At 47.2% G+C, this 22,574-nt stretch overlaps 1 protein-coding gene across 4 annotated transcripts in view; it reads left to right on the top strand.

The window, feature by feature from the left end:
* Nucleotides 1–2,075: 2,075 nt before the first annotated feature.
* MAF (MAF bZIP transcription factor) overlaps nucleotides 2,076–22,574 on the top strand; it is a 352,826-nt gene continuing 332,327 nt past the window's right edge. Inside the window, exons 1-3 of one of the 4 annotated variants that reach the window (XM_061385885.1) lie at nucleotides 2,078–4,145; nucleotides 16,138–16,198; nucleotides 18,435–18,522. In XM_061385885.1, the coding sequence (XP_061241869.1) occupies nucleotides 3,016–4,145; nucleotides 16,138–16,171 (1,164 nt within the window). In that variant the 5' untranslated portion in view covers nucleotides 2,078–3,015 and the 3' untranslated portion in view covers nucleotides 16,172–16,198; nucleotides 18,435–18,522. Of the gene's footprint in view, nucleotides 6,429–8,349; nucleotides 8,973–16,137; nucleotides 16,199–18,434; nucleotides 18,523–22,574 lie in introns of those variants that run through there. The other 3 variants (XM_061385888.1, XM_061385886.1, XM_061385887.1) reach the window with 3 other exon arrangements.

Raw genomic sequence — 22,574 nt, 5'->3', positions numbered from 1 at the left:
AGCTGGCTTAATATATGACTAAGTGTCAGAAGTCAGGTTTTCTGAGAATTACTTTTCAGATAAACAACTTTATAGCACTGCACTTAATCTTACTTACTAGAGACATCTCATTTATCACTGAATTACAAGTAACTTTAATTCTATTGATATTGCCATAAAGCCTGTTGAAAATGCATCCTGGCACTTTTTTAAAAGGGTTTGGGGCCCTGTTTGTTACACGGGATCCTCTTGCATAAGTCTCCCAGGTCCCCTGGCCTCTTTCTCCACAGTCAAAGGGGACGGTGGGGAAAAAAAAGTTTCCCGCACCTGCCAGCACTGCCTTCAGCCCCTTTCCTGACAAAGTCGGGTTCTCCCACTTGCAGCCAAACTAACTTTCCGCCCCTCTTTCCTCCTCCCACCTAGGGAAACCAGCTTCTTTTCATTTCATCAACAAAACTGGACACGGATCAATTTCAACTGACCTTTGCCGAAAGGTGGCGCTGTTGAGGTAAGAACCAACTCGGTCCAACAATAGTTTTCACTCTCCGACCGTTTCCAGGCTTTTCAGATTTTTTTTATGCACCCTCCTAGCGTCTCCCCCTCCCATAAAATAAGATAAATATGATTAACACCAAGTGCATTTCATTAATTGGAGGAATCAACAGTCCAACATCCAGGCAGGTAGGCTGGTCTTCCAAACGCTGGGTCGGCTCCGCGCCCTCTCGCTTTCCCTCAAATAAATCTCGGCTTCTCCATCTGGCCTATCGCTTTAAAATCTTAGAAACAGAGTTACTGGTTCCTTCTTTCTTTCTTTTTTTTTTTTCCTTCCTTTTTCTTTTCTTTTCTTTCTTTTTTTTATTTTGCAAAGCTTTAGAAGAATCGATGGAGAAAACCGAACAGTTATTAGCATCTGCAACTCCCCACCCCCCACCCCCCACCCCCCCAGGGGGAGAAGCAGCCCCTACTCCCGTCCTCCCTACCCCCAACTCTGGGTTTCCGGACCCGTCCTAGAAACCGCGGTTTAAAACTTAACCCTTCGAGGGGAGCTGGTGCGGGCTGGGGTATTGGTTCTTTTTTCGCCTCCGTTCCTCCCCACGATCAAGTCTGAAATAATTAAGTGAAATGTAAAAGTGCAAAGGGCGAGCAGGACCCTGATAAACAGGAGTCAGATTTCATAAGGGGGTGGATGAGTATGTGCGTGTGTGTGTATGAGAGAGAGAGGTGCGTCTCAAAGGCCAGACTCGGGCCAGAGTCAGAGGCCCGAGGGTGAGGAGCCGGGCTGACCTGACACCGAGCTTTCCCGTAGTTAATTCGCGTTCGCACCCCCCAGCCAAGGACGGGAGACGCCAGCGGGCAGCCAGCCCCCGCGCGGAATGGCCCCTGAGCAACTCATTTCAAGTCCTTTAAAAGAGGCTGATAAAACGGGCTCTCTCTCTCCGCGGACTTGGAGCCGCCCTGGCAGGCGCGCGGCCGGGCGAGGTCAAGCGCGCAGTGGGGACCCCTACGCCCCTACGCGCGCGACTGCGCGCGGGCACCGGGGAGAGGGACAAAGAGTTGGGGCCAAGTTTGCGCTCCGGGTACTGGCAGGCTCCGGGGAAGGAAGGTTCCCCCCGGGCGGAAACCTGGGTTCCCTAAGGTGGAGCAAAGAGAAAAAGCTACCCGGCGAATTCATGATCCTTGCGGGAGTGACGAGGCGGGGTTGGCGGCGGGGGGCGGGGGGGGCGGTCAGGAAGGAGTTGGGGGGGAGCAGGCCAACCGTGGCCTGGCCGAGCGAGTAGCAGGCGAGCTGGGGCTCCGGAAGGCAGGCCTCTCTAGCTCCGAAGTAAAGCAAACCGTCCTCGCTGTCCACCTGGATTCCCGCAGCCCCTCCGGAAAACTCTGTCCCCTCTTGCACCAAACTTTGCTCCGGTCCTTGCAACCTCGCTCGGAGGCTGCGGCGTGGGAAGGGTTAAGACTGCCCGTCCCAGCTGACAGTCAGCTGATTGGGCCCTGATTGACAGCTCGGAAAAGTTTCCTTGTTTCTCGACTCCTATGCTAATCGCGGGCGCTCCCGCCGCCTCCCATTGGTCCGGAGTACCAGTCAATTTCCCATTTGGGCCTGACGTCACGATTGCTATAAAACTCAGCAATAGCTTTAAACTCTTCTTGCTGGATCAGAGGCTTTAAAATCTTTTTTTTTCATCTTCGAGCTGTATAGCTCCGGCTGCTCGTCTGCTCGGTCTCCCCCCTTTTGCTCTGCGCCTCGCTTTTTCCCCAGGACTTCGCTATTTCGCTTTAAAAGAAAAAAAAAAAGCAAGAAAGAACTCAACTCCCCCCCCCCCCCCCCGCCACCTCCTTTCCTCCAGCCCGGCTGCACCTCTGTCTTGCACTTTGCACGGAGGGAGGAAGAGCGCGAGGTTGAGGGAGAGGAGAGAAAAAAAAAATTTTTTTTTTTTTTAAATAAAAAAGAGCCAGGCAGAAGAGGAGGCGAGAAGCATGAAGTGTTAACTCCCCGGTGCCAAGGCCTGCGCCGCCCGGACAGCCGCCCGCCGCGCCTGCAGCCCCGAACGGCCGCCGCGCGCGCCCCGCCTGCAGCCGGGGCCAGCAAGCCGAGCCGAGCCCTCCTTATGCAAAGCGCGCAGCGGAGCGGCGAGCGGGGGACGCCGCGCACCCAGCCGGGTTCCTCCGGCTTCGCCGCCGCCGCCGCCACCGCAGCCCGCGGAGGACCTTCCCGAGCCTGAAGCCGCCGACTCGGCGCGCTAGGAGGCGAGCAGGCGAGGAGGGGCCGGGGCGAGCGAGCGAGCACATTGGCGTGAGCCGGGGAGGGGGGGGAGGGAGGGCGGGCGCGGGGGGCGCGGGCAGGGCGGCGGGGGTGTGTGTGTGTGTGTGTGTGCGCGCTCGGAGGTTTCGGGCCAGCCACCGCCGCGCGAGCTAGAAGCGCCCCAGCCCGGCAAGCTGGCTCACCCGCTGGCCACCCAGCACAGCCCGCTGGCCCCTCTCCTGCAGCCCATCTGGCGGAGCGGCGGCGGCGGCGGCGGCGGCGGCGGCGGCAGGAGAATGGCATCGGAACTGGCAATGAGCAACTCCGACCTGCCCACCAGTCCCCTGGCCATGGAATATGTTAATGACTTCGATCTGATGAAGTTTGAAGTGAAAAAGGAGCCGGTGGAGACCGACCGCATCATCAGCCAGTGCGGCCGTCTCATCGCCGGGGGCTCGCTGTCCTCCACCCCCATGAGCACGCCGTGCAGCTCGGTGCCCCCTTCGCCCAGCTTCTCGGCGCCCAGCCCGGGCTCAGGCAGCGAGCAGAAGGCGCACCTGGAAGACTACTACTGGATGACCGGCTACCCGCAGCAGCTGAACCCCGAGGCGCTGGGCTTCAGCCCCGAGGACGCGGTCGAGGCGCTCATCAGCAACAGCCACCAGCTCCAGGGCGGCTTCGATGGCTACGCGCGCGGGGCGCAGCAGCTGGCCTCGGCGGCCGGGGCCGGCGCCGGCGCCTCCCTGGGCGGCAGCGGCGAGGAGATGGGCCCCGCCGCCGCCGTGGTGTCCGCCGTGATCGCCGCGGCCGCCGCGCAGAGCGGCGCGGCTCCGCATTACCACCACCACCACCACCACCACCACGCCGCCGGCCACCACCACCACCCGACGGCCGGCGCACCGGGCGCCGCGGGCAGCGCGTCCGCCTCGGCCGGGGGCGCGGGCGGCTCGGGCGGCGGCTCGGGCGGCCCGGCCAGCGCCGGGGGCGGCGGCGGCGGCGGAGGAGGCGGCGGCGGGGGCGCAGCTGGGGCGGGGGGCGCCCTGCACCCTCATCACGCCGCGGCCGGCGGCCTGCACTTCGACGACCGCTTCTCCGACGAGCAGCTGGTGACCATGTCGGTGCGCGAGCTGAACCGGCAGCTGCGCGGGGTCAGCAAGGAGGAGGTGATTCGGCTGAAGCAGAAAAGGCGGACCCTGAAAAACCGCGGCTATGCCCAGTCCTGCCGCTTCAAGAGGGTGCAGCAGAGGCACGTCCTGGAGTCCGAGAAGAACCAGCTGCTGCAGCAGGTCGACCACCTCAAGCAGGAGATCTCCAGGCTGGTGCGCGAGAGGGACGCGTACAAGGAGAAGTACGAGAAGCTAGTGAGCAGCGGCTTCCGAGAAAACGGCTCGAGCAGCGACAACCCGTCCTCTCCCGAGTTTTTCATGTGAGTCTGACACGCGACCCCAGCTCGCCACCTTGATAAGCGCTCCGTGGGGGTCCGACTCGGGTGTGGGCTTGCAGTTCCAAGAGCCTTGCTCGCCACCACCTCGCCCCCTCCCCTCCCGAGCTTGCCCCCGACCCCCACCCAGTTGTCCCTGCACACACACACACACACACACACACACACACACACTGCTCCGAGATGATGGTGGTGGTGGCGGCTGTTTTTGAGTCGGGGAGGGGCTGGTGGTCTGGCTCATGGATTGCCAATCTGAAATTCTCCATAACTTGCTGGCTTTTTTTTTTTTTTAACATCCCCCCACCCCTACCCCTTTCACTTATGTTCAAAGATCTCAACAGAGTTCCTCATGCTCACCTTTGAAGCCTGCATCATTCACATATTTTTTTTCTTCTTCAGTTCATGAGCTGGTGTTCATTTTCTGTGTGTGTGTTTTATTTTGTTTGGATTTTTTTTTTTTTTAAAGAACTTTGAGTTTTTGGAGCTTGCTGTGTTGCCCCTAACTCACCCCCCCCATCCTCCACCTTCACCCCCTTGCCACCCATCTCCTTTGAGATAAAAGAAAAAAAAAGGCTAAGTTTTTTTCTCCTCCTGAGTTCTTCATATGAGATTGAGCTTGCAAAGGAAAAAAAAAATGTGAAATGTTATAGACTTGCAGCGTGCTGAGTTCCATCGGGGTTTTTTGAGCATTCTTATGCTAAAATAGAGGGAAAAAAATCCTCATGAACCTGCCACAATCAAGCCTGCATCAACCTTCTGGGTGTGACTCGTGAGTTTTGGTCCTTATGATGCCAAATCTGAGAGTTTAGTCTGCCATTAAAAAAAAAAAAAACAACTCATTCTCATCTCATGCATTATTATGCTTGCTACTTTGTCTTAGCAACAATGAACTATAACTGTTTCAAAGACTTTATGGAAAAGAGACATTATATTAAAAAAAAAAGCCTGCATGCTGGACATGTATGGTATAATTATTTTTTCTTTTTTTTTTCTTTTGGCTTGGAAATGGACATTCGAAGACTTATGGCATTGGCATTCATACTTTTGTTTTATTGCCTCATGACTTTTTTGAGTTCAGAACAAAAAAAAAGTGCAACCCTAGAGCCTTCTTCCCATGAAAGTTTGCATGTGCTCCAAAACTGCTTTGAGTTACTCAGAACTTCAGCCTCCCATTGTAAATGCACTGAAGGGGCTCCTTGTCAAAGATGCCGGAATGGGTTAAAAATTTTAACAAGGCCAACAGTAAAGAACTCTTAATGTATTCCTTTTAAATGAGAATGACCACCCCATTGGGTGGACTAAAATTGTGCTGTTGCCGAAAGCAGTCTAAAATTTATTTTTAAGAGAAAGAAATCTGCCCCATTATTTTTGTTTTGTTTTTATTTTTTTGGCTTTTGGTCATTGTCAAATGTGGAATGCTATGGGTTTCTAGTATATAATTTAATTCTAGTTTTTATAATCTGTTAGCCCAGTTAAAATGTATGCTACAGATAAAGGAATGTTATAGATAAATTTGAAAGAGTTAGGTCTGTTTAGCTGTAGATTTTTTAAAAGATTGATGCACTAAATTGTTTACTGTTGTGATGTTAAGGGGGGTAGAGTTTGCAAGGGGACTGTTTAAAAAAAAAGTAGCTTATACAGCATGTGCTTGCAACTTAAATATAAGTTGGGTATGTGTAGTCTTTGCTATACCACTGACTGTATTGAAAACCAAAGTATTAAAAGGGGAAGCACCCCTGTTTATATCTGTAGGGGTATTTTACATTCAAAATGTATGTTTTTTTTTTTTTTCAAATTAAAGTATTTGGGACTGAATTGCACTAGATATAACCTGCAAGCATATAATACAAAAAAAAATTTGCAAAACTGTTTAGAACGCTAATAAAATTTATGCAGTTATAAAAATGGCATTACTGCACAGTTTTAAGATGATGCAGATTTTTTTACAGTTGTATTGTGGTGCAGAACTGGATTTTCTGTAACTTAAAAAAAAAAATCCACAGTTTTAAAGGCAATAATCAGTAAATGTTATTTTCAGGGACTGACATCCTGTCTTTAAAAACAAATGAAAAGTAAATCTTACCACAATAAATATAAAAAAATCTTGTCAGTTACTTTTCTTTTACATATTTTGCTGTGCAAAATTGTTTTATATCTTGAGTTACTAACTAACCACGCGTGATGTTCTTATGTGCTTTTCTTTCATTTTCAATTCTGGTTATATCAAGAGAAAGAATAATTACAATAATAAACTGCATTTTTTTTTGATTCTGTACTCAGTTTCTTAGTGTGCAGTTTAACTGGACCCAACACTGCATTAGAAGTTTGAAAGGCATCCTTTGCTCTAAAGGAAGGAGTAATGAAGAAGTAGCAAGGCAATAATTCAGAGTTCAACACAGGCTGTTTTGTTAGTGCAGTCCTTCTAATAATTAGTAATACGTAAGGTAAATGCGATCTCTGAAAATCCCCCTCCCTGTCAAAGTTTTCAGGTTTTAAATAAGTTGAGACACCATTGCCCTGCTGGAAACAAACAAAAATGCCAACCGGAGAGCAGGGCCTTTTCAGCCTCGCCCTGAGCGTCTAATCCCCCAGCAGCATGCCCATCTGGAGAGAAATGAGCCCAGAAAGAGGGCACTGGCAGAGGCGGCTTGGGCACACATGCGTTCGGTGGTCAAGATAAACAGTTCTTGCCTTTTGGCTGAAACTGATTATTTTTCTTCTTCCCTCACACGCCATGATTTTCTTGTTAGCAAGGCCTGACAAGATTTCACATCAACACTTTGAACACATCAAAGTTGTTGGTTTGTGTTTTTAACTTTGAAGGTCATTTGTCTTAAATAGGAAAAAGAAAAATCCTCCTCTCACTTACAGAAGTCCAAGTATATATCTGGGTTTAAACTGTGTTATTAAATCATATTTCCCCGTGCAAATTTAGCTGAGGGCATCTCCACGTAGATGAGCTGGTAATGATTGCAAAGCACCTTAGCTCCTGGAATAGGAGCGAAAAAATAATGCCTGATTGAAATAAAGGCTGTGGTTTGATTTATTGGTATTTCATCCCAACACAGGTTGCGAGTGGGGGCTCCCTGAAAAGATCGGTTGGAAAGTCTGGAGCCACCTTCACTAGCAGCATTGACCTATTTTAAAAATGACACAAATTCATGCAACTAATGTTACAAATTCATGCAGTTTGCATTCTTCATCAACTTCCCCTAGATCGCTAATAGGATGTTAGACAAAGCCAACACTGTTTTGAAGATAGAGGCCAACACAGTGACTTCTGTTTTATTTTCTTTTCTGTCCTTTAAAAAAAAAGAAACAAAGATAATATTGCAACTCTGAACGAAGGCCTGATTTTGAGGAAAGCAGGTTGTGCTTGGCGCTGATGAGTTCTGGCTGTGTATCAGCCTTCCTTCCCTCTTTCACAGAAAATGAAGACAGAGGCTAACAGGGCATTTTGACCTTTCTCTCACTGTTAGCTTGGATAGGGACCCTGAATCCACACTTCATTTTGCTTTAACAGAAGTCTTAGTAAACCTTCTTCCATGTGCTTGAACTTAGCTGTTCTTCTCTGCTTCAGAGATTTTTTTTTTTTTTTTTTTGGTCTGATCCCAGCAAGGAGATTTGCAGTCTCCCACTGTAGAAGCAGAAATGGATGTATCACTTAGAGAGCCCAGCATCTGATGCAAGATTTTAGGCAAACACATTTTCCAGATAAGAGTGACCAGGATGGAGTTATTATAGTTATCTCATGGGAAATGCCACTTCAGAGAAAAATACAACAATTAGGTGTTTTGATAGGACCCTACAAGGCAGTTCAATATAATAAGCAGGTTTTGGGCCCAAATATGAAAAACACAGAGTGGCGTTGGCCAAAAAAAAAAAAATGCGATTTTGGTGGCTGCCTTTAAGAGAAGTTTAACTCCTAATAAAAGGCGTTAGAAGAAGTAACCATATTTAGGGGGAAAAATTACTAAAAAGCTTTGAAATGTAATGTGTGGTAAACACAAATACATGCTTTTTTTTTTTTTAACCAAAAAATCCTAAATCCTGCCGGAGCGCCTTTATTACAAATAGGTCTCTAATTCTTGTTGTTGTTTAAATCATGTAAGGAAATCTAGCTTTCCCTTCACACTGCATTTGAGGCTTTGTCTAAATAGTGTTAAAATTCCTTTCATTCCAAATGCAGAACTGAGCCCACTCACAAGTTGGAGCCATCTGTGGGACGTACCACATTTTGGAAGCCCCGAGATCATGTGCTTTACCCGTGTATTCACAAAATGAAATTTACATGAGACTTCTATTTATTATTATCATTATTATTATCACTGTCTGCGGTCATGAAAAACAGCCAACCCTTGACTTCTGTTTAATTTCCTTTTTTAAAAAGAGAATAAATGATTGCGTTAGAGACGAAAGGTATTACATGTATAACCTCCAGGCTAATTAACTGTGCCTTCTGTCTGAGGGTCTTAGGTACAGACCCACAGGAAACATGCTGGTGCTTCTGACTTTACAATGGCCAACCCAAATAGACTCGCTTATTTTCAACCTGTAATATTGTTTAAAAAAAAAAAATCCACTGAAATTTACAAGCTATATACAATGGTATAAAGGGAAGTGTCCCAGAAGGTAACAGCCAGCATTTTAAAAGCCTATGGTAGACATGCACACTCTAAACAGTACTTTTTCACGCTTCATTGTTTCTCTGGCAGATAATTTTACTAAGGAAAAAAAAATTTTTGATTCCCGTCCCTAAGCAGATGCCACGGGCAGAAGCTTTAGCAGAGCCGAGCACCCTGGTTTCCTCTCGGGCCCTGGATAGTATTGTAATTATCAGTGATGTCAAACGTGGTCATTCATCAGGCAGAGCCGTAAGGGAAACTAGTTAGTTCCGTACACCCCTTCCCTGGGCTTTTCTTTCCTCCCCCTTCTCTGCTCTGGGGCAGCCACAAAATCACTTCCCATGTTTCCTTTTTTTCCCCAGGACCATGTAATAATTTTTTACAATGTATCTGACACATTAATAGACTGACATCAGAGAGGCAGAGGTTCTACTTCCTGTTCTCAGTGAGGAAATGATGTCTAGATAATCATATTTATTTGCCTTCCTGCCATAACCACCTGGGCTTTCAACAGAGGCCGTTCCAATGGGAAATACCGTATTTATTACCGAATGTGCAATTCTAAGGTTCTGATCTTTTCTTCCTTATACCTTCACCCCAGTAGTTTTTATTGACACCCGTCAATTCAAGATACTTCCGCTCTTAAATAGGACCTCCCCTTGCCAAACCACCAGCTTTCAGGGTAAACGTTGTGGACAGGGGCAACTGGTAACCAGCCTTGCAAACACGGGGTGCAGCTGTCCCAGGAGCCGCATTCCCCGCATGTCCTTGTCTGAAATGACCCAAGTGGCTTCTGACATGTTCAAAGGTTCGCAAGTCCCGAAGTTGGAAGGTTTTTTGCCGTTGTCTTTATGTTTTGGTTTAGGCCAGCTTACTTCCGTGTTCACCCTTGATGAAATGCACTCCACCCGCCATTCTAGGCCGATCAATATATTTAAAAGTTTGCTTGCCACATTTTGCCTGTTGGTAGTTAAAGACTAACCAAGATAGGTTGGAAGACTGAGGTCCCTGAGTGACAAGCTTTAGCCGGCTAATTTCCATGCCAGTAAAACACACAGCCAGGCTCGGAGACCTTACTTCTTATATAAATGTGCGATCAGAGAGGCTAGGAAATCTGATTCACCCGCTTTAGACTGCTCATCTGCCAGGCTCCCCACTGAGATTTACTTTCATTTGATTTGCTCTTAAATTTTGTCCCTTTTCTTTGAAGAAATAAATGCCTTCGTTTTTAGGGAAGAGACATCTCCATGAGAGGCTACACTTTTCACCGCTTCTGATGATTCTGCAGGAGGCTGCATGAATAATTTGGAGTCGGTGCCTTCCTTGCTGTCAATAGGAAAATGAGAGACACCTAAAGTTTGTTTCTCACCGCGGGCCCATCCCAAATTTAAAAGATGTCCCGAGTCCAACACTAGGCAGACAGGAGCCATCAGGGAGGTGATCCAGCCCTTCAGACCACTGAACGCGGATGTGTCTATTTGTCCATTTTTGCATGTGTTTAAAAAACAGCTGGAGCCTTCACCCACCTTTCAATAACACTGCTTTTCTCACTTTTGATATAAATCTTCAAAATCTAGACATCACACAGCCCCAGAAAAGGGGAATCCTCTCCAAGCCTGGCTCCACCCGGGGCTCGTGAACAAACCCAGCTCTGTCTGGGCATTTTTTTGTTTTTTGTTTTTTTTTTTTTCTCTCCAGCGGGGGTAAGGGACAGGGTGAGAGCGTTTCAGTCTCCCAGGCTGTCTCATGACTGTCAGGGCATAAAGGAGTACAGTCCGGCCACAATGTGGGAGCATCTTTACCCTTTCGAGAGGGACACAACAAAAAACAAAGCAAATCAAATTGCTCAGCACGAAGGCGTAGCAAAACCCGCAGCTCCCCGCCCGTCCCCATAGCGTCTGTGGGAGGTGAGAAATGAGGGAAGCCAGAGAGAGCTGTGATGAAGCCTTCGAAGGCATGTCCCCCAGCGTGCACATTTGCACAGGTGCAGGCCAGGTTCCGCTGTCCATTTCCTCCCTGTATGTTCACATGTGTTTCTGTTTTGAAAACAATTTTAGAGCTCGAACCCCAATTAAGAGCTCAGAGGAAATTGCGAATGTCTTAACTTTCGGGCATTTATGAATATATCAGCCTGTGACTTTGCTGTGGGGGCATTTGGGACCAGTCGGATGTGCTGTGCCCATATTTCTATGGTCACCACAGTAGGTCTGATGGCATCGTGACAGTTTCATTGTTTAATTTTGAAAGCCCTTTGTGTGTTTTCCCTAAGTTTGCCCAATACAACAAGGCTAAGATAGGAAGAACACATCAGCGGCACACAGAAATTGGATCTTTCTATGAAAGTGCATCAGAGTTGGACAGTTTTTAGAAATTCACAAAATGCATTTTCCACAGAGAGGCTCTGATTGGAATGCACAGTTCTCAACCCAAATCATAACCATCTACCAAGCACCTCTTCCCCGTTCAACACACAGTTCCTTTTCCTTCCCTTTCTTTTTGTCAAATAACTATTTTTTTCCCCCTATAATTAGGACTTTGGATTGCAAAATCACATTCCTCCCTTCTCCACAGATTCTTGGACCTTTAGTTACGATTAGAAAGGGGCATTAATTCAAGAAGGGAGGATGAGGGAGGGGTGGTCTATGGAGGTTTGGGAGGGGGGAGAGGAGAGGAAATACTTCTGTGCTCACCCCCACACCCCCTTGGCCCCCACCCAGCCCAGGCCTGCCTGGGTGTGAGTTACACACGGGGGATTTGGATTCTGAATCTATTCTAAATATTCTGATCACCAGCCTTGAGCGTTTCCAAGCTGAGATTCCAAAGAATGGTTTTTCCTTGCGGTTGGTTCTTTCGGGTAGGAAATAGGCGAGGCCACGAAACCTTTGTAGAAGGGGGAGAGGAGGCGTAACACCCACCCCTGTCCCTGTCCCAAGAGAATGCTGAAAAAGAGGCCGTGAAGGGTGCCCTGAGCTGAAAACCCTGGCCAGCAGAGCCGCGTTCCCTTTTGCCCCCCTCAAATTTTTCCTCGTTCTCCATGCCTTTGTCCGCTTCCGGAAGCCTGGAGAAGTGGATTTCTGGTCTCCTTTGGGGGATTTTTCCAGGAAGCAAAGCGGAGCAGAGGGCAGCTAGCTGGTGTACAGGGGCTGGGCTGGGGTGGGGGGTGGTGGTGTCACTAACAGAGACCAACCTTGGCTTCTGACCCCTAATCGCCAGGGGTCAACTCTAGGTCATTCCCGGGGCCACTGCTTCCCATCAGACCGGATTTATTTGCAGGATGACTGACAGGCTGGTGGCAGACCCTGAGTCCCCAGGATCCCTGAAGACAACTGCCACGTCCTTAGCTCCAGGGCCTCGGCCCCTGATCGCCTGGCCCCTGGCCCATCCCAGGATCCTGTCTGTATTTCATGCCTAGTCACCAGGGCCATCAGAGAGACTCAGAAGTCACTGCACTGGACCGGAAAGCAGTCACCTAAGCTGGGGCTCGGGGCCCATCAACCCGCTCCTGTGCCAGTCCCCATGCAGACAGAGGCTGGGGTGAGGAGAAGAGCTGGGAGGTGGCTCTGGGGTGTCTAAGCATGGCTGCAGCTTCTGGGGCCCCTTCGCTCTGGGCAGCCCTGCCCAGCCAGGAGTGCTCTCCACCCTCAGGATCCCCTGGCCATCGCGGCAGGTGCAGAAGGACAGGGCTCGCGGGGTGGGGTCGGTCCGGCTGCCGCCTGAGGTCACAGGCAGTCCCCGCGTGCCCCAGGCCCCGGCGGCGCCCCAGGGTGGGGAGCGAAGGCTGAGGACTCTGCCCACAAAGCGACTCCCCTGTGAAAAGGCCAAGCCCACCCCTGCGCCTGGGGCACCACTGGTGATCACTCCTGGTGCGGCCGGGGCCCAGCCCGCTTCTTGGACGTGTACTGGGATTTGGTTCAAGTGTTCCAGGAGGACCACCCGAGCCGCAGTGGAGGCCTTGAGGACGTGCAAATGACCTGCTCTGCTGAGCTAAGGGGTGGGCGCATGGAGGGAGGAAGCAGGATTCAGTCCTAACACGCTCCTCCTTCACTTGGGACCCTCACACCACACTCCAGCCACCCCAGGAACCTTCTGGAAGTAAGATCTTCAGGTCCAGGTCATTTGGTTTTTACTCTGTTAATTTTCTGGCCCATTTTCCAGATCTAGCTTTATTTTATTTTTCCCCTTCTCTGGTTACAGACAGGGTGAAGAGGCAAAAGAGAAAGGGAAGGAAATCCAGATAACCTGCTTTAAGTCATTCTAGAAATCTCCATACTACAGTTGGGATTTGCCTTGATACCGTTTGATGCTTATTGTAGGGGAAAGCCACTCAAGCAAACTTCGTTAGGATCTCACCCATAGCTCCAGCTACAGGGGCTCGCTTGCATTCCCGGGTTTAACACAGTGGCTGCTGAATCTCAGACACTCAGGAACTGTCTGCAAAGGACAAAGTTTAAAATTACTCATTTCAGGAAAGAGCCCTTCCATGTGGGATTTTTTTTTTTCCCTTATAGGGACCTTCAGTTTTTTAGATCCTTCAGTGTAACATAATTAAGCATCTCTGCACCTTCTTAAATAAATTTCCCCTTTTCCCCTTCTTCTCCTCTTAGGGAAGGATTCATAAATGTGCAGATATATATGATGAAAGGAATGCAAGGGTCTCGGCATCTGAGCCGCTTTTACATTGCCAGATTCCACTAAAGTCCTTTTTGCTAGGATGGGGGAAGCCTGCAGTAATGATTCTCAGATGAAATGGGTTAAAAGATGATGGTTGAGTCTGTTTTCAGGCAGTGAACCCAACATATTCTTTCATCTGCCATTTATCTATCTATCTACCTTCTTGTGAAGCTCTTTAATACATTGTAGAGGGGGAAGCTATTAAAAGATGAATCTGCAGTTTCCACATCAGGACATACTAATGAGCACACGATAGGAGTTCCTCGGTCTACTCCACATATTGGTAGGCAGGAGCCAAACCTGGCCTGAATGGCCGAAGATGATCTTCCCATAAAACCTTGGCCCGACTTGGCATGACTCAGGGCAGTGAGGAGGTGCGTGCTGACCACCTGTGTGTTCTCAGGGCACCCTGTGCACTGTACTGCTCACGAGACCTTTTCAAATCTTCCTTGGAGTATCACTGCACATTCCTATGCTATTTAAAAAGTACCATTTAATTGTTAGGTAAATAGATCCCGCTCGTGGAGGCTCTGTGCTAGCAGATGGCTGGCCTGGACTTCATGGTGCAGTCCAGCTCGAGAGTCTCCTCTCTGCTCCCAGGCGAGGTCCCCTTGCCCCCTCCATTCTTCCCTGGTGACTAGGCTGGGTGAAGGTGATGAGGACAGAACACGGTATTGGCTTTTGGACCCTATTCATGTGTGCGAACTGACTCTCTCTCCCCTGCTTTGGAAAGTAAATGCTTTGATAACAGGATGGGTTCCCCAGGTGGCCAGTGAATAGAGGTCATCTTGAGGAAAATGACACCAATGATCTAAAAAGGACATCTACTTTATGAGATTTCAGGCAAGATGCCAAATATCACATTTAATGAGGCCCGATTCTTTTTCTCCAAAAATAACAGAGGCTATCAATGAGCTGGTCAGGAAGGCAAAGGGGCATTTTTGCAAAGTCTCGGTTCAATTATTGCTTTGTAATATTGTTCTAAAATTGAAGAATGCTTCACGAGTCTATGATGTCATGTAAAATATTCCTTGCAGAAGCTTAACATATGTTTGCAGTGCCCCAAAGGAATTAAAAATATTCCCTCCACAATCTCTGAAGCTTTTATACTCTATTCACTTGTGTTTAGAACGGAATCTGTTGTTCCTAAAGGTTGTTTTTTTTTTTAAAGTAAACTTATATGGGAAGTTTTGTTTTGTCTTCTGTTTGTTTTTTGAGATTAGCCACTTGAACTTGAAATGGAGAACAATTGATATCATGGATAACACTTCCAGGTTTTATAACATCAGTATGTTTCTTGTATCTCTTCTTTTTTTTTTTTTTTGGCATAGAAATAATATATTTGGCAAAAGATTAGTATATACTCTGACATGAAAAAGAGTAGTTTGTGCCTTAATGTTAAAAAAATCACTTCTAACATGAAATGTGGATGAAAGCCCGTAAATGTATTTGGGACAGCTCTGACAGATATGAGTCCAAATTTATTCATCTGTGTTTTAATGCATAGTCAGACTGTTTAGATAAAGGACATTGGAAAAATTAGAGAGTTACACTAAATGAAAACTTAAGTAAAAGAGTCGATGTCAGTTACAGCAGCCGAGATATTTCAGCAGGTGTATGTATCGTGTATTTTTTTCACACCAATTGTAAAGTAATTCAAATAAAAGTGGGACAGATTAAAGAAGAATAACTGAATCTCCACACTGGAAAAAAAATTAGATCGACTTACTGGTTTATCACAGTTATTGTACACAGATTTGTTGTAACCATGTTGAATTTTTTAAATTAGATTTTAAATATATTTTGACAGTCTGCACTTGTAGAGTATGGCTAACTATACAGAGAAATGACAGGTCTGCTTTGTTATTAAACTGCTGTCTGGAAAATATTGGACTCCGTACAGTAAATGATAATTATTTTGCCACTTACATTAGTACAGCTAATAGCAATAAGGGGTTTTTGAACCATAGAAAGCTGAACTACTTTGAATTACTGTGCTTTGTTATTCACTGTGAAGCAAAAAAGACTTTTTTTTTTTTTTAAAGCAACCTCATTTTCATATTACCGTTCTAAGCATTCCCTGCTACTAATTTAAACAGAGTGGAAGTTAATAAATAAAAGAGTGATCTCTAAACAGTTGTATTTGTTAAGAGAATGTCTACAGTTAAGGTCAGCAGTACTAGCAGAATAGACCCTGTCTGTGGAAGAGGAGGGGGGAAGATGGAAGAGAATCGGTCTAGGTAATGAAGCCAGGGAGAAGTGGGCCAGTTTGGTTCCCCAAGGGATGCTCGGTCTGAACACTTGGGGGACACCCATCAGAGACCTTTCAGTCCTCATCCATTGTGAACCCGGGATCACCTGGTTCTCTGAGCTGAGGGCAGCTTCAGGGCTGATGCTGGCTGCCAGGCCAGTGGACATCACTGTCTCCACCTTCACAGGCTCAGAGGCAGGGTGGAGGGGGCGCTGACGCAGCACACCACGCCGTTCTCTTCCATGCGAACCCTTCCTCTGGCAGGGCTGAGACCAGGCTGCCAAAGCAAGTGGACCTAAATTCCTCTTCTTTGGCTCTCATTCTGCCCTTCTCCTAGCTAGTTAGGCGGCCTTGAACATGCTGTCCTTATAAAGCCCTCTTCCTGGTTATTAATGACCCTTTGTTTATTTTAATATATTTACTGAATCAGGTACCCAAGGGAATCCTCTACATCAGTGATGTGAAAAATCCTGTTGCCCGAAGTCAAAGAGGTACATCTTGATTTCTGATTTGCATGTGCTTGTTTTAATGCATTTTCCATGAGGGAGCGAGCGAGAGAGTGAGGAATGCGGATCATTCTCCAGGTGTCAAAGTCTCCTGCTTTCGTAGCCGTAGTGTCTGGGTTTCACGCGTACATCGGTGGTGATGCCAGATGCTGAGGAGAAGGCTGGCGACTGCGAGACGAGCATGCATGCCTTTCTGCGCTGTTGTCTTCACGGAGGCGCAGGGTACAGAGCTCTCAGCCAGTCTGAGCGGATCTCAGACCTTCAGCCTGAACCAGCATGAGTCTCTCGACTCCCAAAGAGCTGCTCAGTCTCTCTGCCCGAATGTCAGACAATCTGGGCCAATCTGTGCCGTTAGAATCTGTGGCCATTGGCCGGCTTCACATAACCATTCCAAATTTACCGTCTCCTATAACTCACTGCATGCTCACATTTGGAAAAGTTAGTGTAATTTCAAAACACACTGTGTCCCTCCTCTGCGTCCAAATGTGAGTTTGGAGCCACTCCCCACTAGGCTGAAGGAGGATATGGGGGTCAGAAATCTGATTTTTATTGACAAAAAAAAAATTTGAAATTAAGCTATTTAAATGGGTTTGCAATTACAAGGTTCCCAGGGTGAATTTAATTATGAATCCTACTCATTTGGAGAACCAGACCAACACTCTTACACCAATAAGTATTTAGCATTATCATTTTATGTATTCCTGTTACCTCTTATTGGCTAATGGAATGAAGTTTGATTTTTTTTTTTAATGAAATTTGCTTGCTGAGAAATTTGCATGAAATACAGCTTTTGGTTTAAGTCACACTGTCAAATTGCTACTCTTTGCCAAGGAGACACTTTAAGAATCCAGTGAATTGAGAATGTCAGAAAACAGACCCACATTTTCCCCCCAGTCTTCAAACATGGTATCTGATTACTTACTTTTACATACTGTTATTGGGAAAGTCTTTGAGTAACTGGACTGTGACTGTTTAACATGATTTCTTTCCTAGCCTTAAACAAAATTAACATTTTCTTTAATAGTTCTCATATGTAGATTTTTAACTCAGTGTATACCATTGGGATTAATTTGTGTGTTCTCGTGTATGCATGCTGTATCAAAACTTTATCCCTTTCCTCTCTCCCTGTCTTTATAATTGAAGTTTGAAAGCTATCTATTAAATAGGATGATCAAGACCCACCGGGCAGGTTTTGTTACACTGAAACCATCCATTTTGAGCAAAGAGTTAATGAACTTTTAAGGCAAGGTTCACACGGGTCTTGACCCCCCCCCCCCGGTAATACTTCATATAAGGTTACTGGTGGGAGAGAAATCAAATTTCAGCTGTGCACATGATTGACAGGTGAGAACCAGGACGAGAAAGGCATTTGGCCAGATGGGGACATTGGGTAGGAGAACAATTCCTCAAAGTTATTCTGTGATATTAGATATTATAAGTGGATATATGAAAAGTTTAATATGTGATACTCTTGGGAGAGTTAGTTTATTTTTAGAAAGTCACTTTGGTTAAGAGATTTCAGTCCCGGAAGCCAGAAATGGGCAACTGTAGTTTTCTACTCTCCTGTTGATTTCTATTACATACAACTTCATGGCTTATTTCTGGCCATTTTCTAGACAAAAGTCTGAGAATTAGATTAGAAGCCATTTGGGGAGGCATTTAATTACCTTTTATTTATTCTCATAAACATAGTCTAGATTATATTATGGTTCTTGGTACTATTACAAAATAGCGATCCTAAGGGCTGTCACCAACAGATGAAATGCTCCATTTCTATAGCATCTCTTGATCTGCACATTTCCCACTAGTGCATGCTTCAGCTTAACACACGCAAGTCTGCCCAAGTGCGTGATTTGTCGAGGTCGTGCCTTCTAAGGAAGGACTTCTAATGCGCCAAGACATCAGTGCTCCCACAGTGCTGTCTGATGTCAGTGTTTTCCATGGTAGCACCCCGGGTCAGGTGTCACGTTAGCATCATTGCCATGGAAACAGGTGATGGTGTTGCGTGACCCTAAGGCCAAGGGTGGCTTTGGAATTCACCTCGGAGGCTGTCTCTTAGGGTGAATTGTCAAAAGGAGATTAACAGCTACTCATAGCTTGCACCAAAACTGAAAGCAGACAGGCCTTTAATACACGCTCTTTCGTCTTGTGTGCTGAAACGCTAATTTCAGGAGGTGGTGGTGGACCTGAGCCAGCTGATGTGTCTGCTCTACCCTTACAGATGTTCCTGATATTCTCTCAGACCCACCCGGATGCATCCGAGCCTTAACAGAGCTGCCCTGGGGCAGGGCAGGTGGGACACACACAGGGGAGAGGCCTGTTTGTAGCTTTCCCGTCACTCGTGGGAGATTCCTGAAGGAATTCGTACAAACAGCTCTGCCCCAGGTTCTAAGTACCCATCAGTTTTTCTTTCTTCCTAATCTTACAGTTAGCTGGGTGGAAAATGTTTTATCCTGACTGTACCAATGTGAATTCAAACCAACATAAGGGAGGCTTTACTCTGTTACCAGCTGGGATATAAACAAAAACACAGTAAAAAACTCCGGAATCTCGTTTCTATTTTGTATAACGTGTCCTCCCACATCGCTGCCCGTGATCACCCAGAAATAAAATGCAAGCATGGATGCCTGATGCCCAGTGTCCATGTGGGTTCCTGAGCACGGCTGTTTAATTCAGACATAGAATTACAGATGCTGTAACCGTTATTTCCCTCGCAGAGTCCATCAACATCTTTTAAGAGAAATGGTAAATCAGGTGTTCTCAGGCAAAGGCTGTATGAAAAACACAGAACCTAAGTTTTCACTTCTCAGCGCCTGTGTTTGAAAAGCCTGCATGAGAACAGTGGCTGGCCTGGACTCTGGCTTCACTGCAGACCCCTCAGGGCCTCTCAGGACTCCACTTTCAGAGTAAGTGCCCCGCTGCGGAGGACAGCAAAGAGTAGGGTGCAGTCTGGCATGCAGATCTGGAGAGTGGACCAACCCCTCAGAGATTCCAGGAGTGTGTCTTCAGCAAATGACATCACTGTGTGTGCTGGCACTGAGAAAGGAAGGGAAAATAATTCTGTTTAAACTGTTTAGTACTGGGGCTTACCTTATCAAATTGTTGTTGTTTGTTTAGATAGCCACCCCCCCACCCTCCTTCCCACACGAGGCTGCCTAACGTCCTTCTGCGGACACTGGCCCCACTTGTGAGCAGGTTTAATCGATCAATTATAGCAGAGCAAGTACAGGGCAACCAGCTTAATGAAGTCCCATTATTTTCAGTGGTCCTTAGGATGCTATTGAAGGGGCTATCTTAAAGAAAGAGACATTATGCATTTGGTGGGGGCAGGCATGGTGGGAGGGAGAAGGGTTTTTGCACAGGAGTATAGCAATCGTTATTTAAAACAAAACGATGCTTCTGTCAAGAGCTTTCCTTCTAAAAGCACACATTCAGTCACCTGCCAGAATCTCAGATTTATTGCTGCCGTTCACAGATGCCAATGTTGAAACTCTCTTCGCCTCCAGCTTGCTGAGTCTTTCATTTCCTCGATCCAAAAATCACTGTAAAGCTGTTGTTTAGTGTCTGCATTTTTTGCTTTTCCTGGCACCTAATGAAATTATCAGCAATAAATGAGCTATGCAGAAGGGTTGGTTTTGCTTTTATTTTTTCCTTTTTTTTTTCTTTTTTGCAGTATTTGGAAAATGCTGGGACAAGAGTAAAGCAGTGGCAGAATTCAGAGTGCCTCTCTTTCCAGCATCTACGGGAAACGTAATAAATCCATTAGCATTTATATAATTTCAGATGGGAATTAATACTGGGGAGGGGAGGGGGAAGGAGTGTCAGGTGTTCAGTGGGCAAGTCAGACCAGCTGTGGGAATTACAGTTATTGTCACTGGAGACAACACAGCCCTGACCTCCAGTATAAGCTGCTGGAAGATATTAACACCTAATTATCAAGCCAGGGGTGCATCTTACACCTTAATCACTGGTGAGGTGAGACTGACAAAAAAGAGGAAGGGAGTTGTTTTCCATGTTCCTTTCAGCAAGCATCCATCCTCTAACAGGGGGTCATCACTTGCAGCAAATGACAATTTCCTTTTAGCCCTTTCAGTCTATAGAAAAGCACAGTAACTTCATTTGCTAGCAGGTAGGCAGTGGAGGTGAGAATCGGATTGATCTGAAATTGACCCTGAGGTCACTGCCTCCTTTAAATTGGGTGCTACAGACAAAGTTTCTTTTCTTCTTCTCTGGCTCCTGCCAGCAGCCAAGCAGAGTCCTCAGTCATTGGGGTGGGAGGTGGGGAGAGTGTTAGCAATTATTTAAAGGGATTCTGACACCAGGGTTGAACCCCTACCCCAAACTTAATCCAAGTGGAGACCTTTTTATTTATTTATTTTTTAACCGATGGTGGTTAATTAAAGGGTTTGAGCCTCCCCCCATGGTGTGCCTCTGGCTTGTTTATATTTTAAAATGAGGTTCATTCCTGATGCACAAGAAATGGCAGGGGGGAAGCTGACAGTCGGGGTCTCTTACTGGGCTGACTTGAAGAAATAGGGAATAGAATTTCCTGTTTCCTTTTACATTTTTTCTTCCTTATTTCACCCCGCCCCCCCAACTCCCCCACTTCAAAGTCCTTTCAAAGCATCTTGGGGTGCATAGATACGCCTGACAGTGCTGGAAATCCTGCACTGCTTTTCAGAAGGCCAGGGGACTCTGCTGGGCACGCAGGCCTGGCCTCGCTCTCCGCCCAGCGGTGAGGGTCGCCAAGAGGGAGCAGAAATCCCTTTCACCGATTTTGATCTTCTGGACCCCAGTTGAGAAGCGCTGTCTCGTTCCTTCGCTTCAGTGGGTAGTGCCTACTGGCGGTTCTGTCCTGATGCCCAAAGACTATTGCGTTATTCATTTTCCCCAGACTTTCCCCGCCCCCTTTTTCTCTCCTTCTCTTTTTCTCCGTTTAAAGTCCCAAAGCGAAGCAGTTCCTCACCACTGCGTCGTAGAAGGAAAGCGCACGTGCTTTGTTTGGAGATCTGGACCAGAGCTCTCCCTTCCAGGGAAGGAGCAGTGGTTTGGGACGGGACAGGCTTTCTGGAAGCCTCGGGGCTGCTGGGCTGCCCGGGAGGAGACCTCCCAGCAACGGCTGGAGATCCATCACACCTGCGCAAGCGAGGCCCCGGGGCATCACTTTCTTTCCCGGGAGGCAAGGCCTTCCCACGTGTTTCCCACGTGCTCAGCGCTCTGCTGGTCCAGTGAAGCCCGTGGACCCAAAATGCGCTGCTTTCAGAGTCTTCCCCAGCTGAGTTGTTGGGGATAAAATTCTTGGTAAAAAATGGGATGCGTTTGAAACACTCTGGTCTCCATGGGGACCCTGGTTAATTAAGATGTTACCTCTGTTGGCGCTCCAATTTGTTTCCCCTACCTGACCAGACCGGTGGAAAACGCCCCAAGATTGGTGTAACCAAATGGCACGTGACCCGTAGGTGCGGTAAACCCGCCCTACACGTGTGTGGGCGGAGAACCAGCTCCACTCCTAAACTCTGCTGAGAGGTCTTGAGTTGCAGCGTTTGGGCCTCGAAATCGGGTTCCTGCTCCAGAGCAAGGGGTTCCCTAGTGCTCCAGAGCTTGGAGCTTTCAGCAGCGGCAAGCACTGTGACGGTCACCCGGCTCCCCACAGGAAAAAAAAAAAAAAAGGAAGGATTTCGTTTTATTTTTTAAATTTTCATACTACTTTATTCGAGCCAGATCGTATTAGGAACGAAAACTTTTCCATCCCTGTTGCTGAGAAATTTGTATTTTTAAAGGCACTGATGGGGGTTGACTCATTGGAAAAGATTCTGATGCTGGGAGGGATTGGGGGCAGGAGGAGAAGGGGACAACAGAGGATGAGATGGATGGATGGCATCACTGACTCGATGGACGTGAGTCTGAGTGAACTCCGGGAGTTGGTGATGGACAGGGAGGCCTGGCGTGGTGCAGTTCTTGGGGTCGCAAAGAGTCGGACACGACTGAGCGACTGATCTGATCTGATCTGATGGGGGTGCGGTGGCGGGAGGTGTGGGAGGAGGAATTCTGATCCACCAAGACGTTTCTGTTTGTCTATACTCAACGTTTTACAGTGTTCTTCACATTCTGCATCGTCTCCTGATACAATTGGGGGGGGGGAAGCCATGGTTAATGACCAGATGTGTCACTTTAGGGAAGATGGGTTTTAAGTGTGTGATTTCATTGTAAATCCATCAGGTGTTACTTTCCAAGCTATTGAGGGCGCAGTTATTCTGAGAATGCATCTTTTTACTATTTCTTTAAAATTTATTTGGGATCAGGTCACTGTCTGGTTTCAACTCGAGGATCCCCCACCCCACTTTTTTCTTCTTCTCTTTTC

Source organism: Bos javanicus, chromosome 18 (assembly GCF_032452875.1).
Source record: "Bos javanicus breed banteng chromosome 18, ARS-OSU_banteng_1.0, whole genome shotgun sequence".
NCBI lineage: Eukaryota > Metazoa > Chordata > Mammalia > Artiodactyla > Bovidae > Bos > Bos javanicus.
Note: the sequence above shows the minus strand (reverse complement) of the source record. Positions and strands in the feature narration are given on the sequence as shown.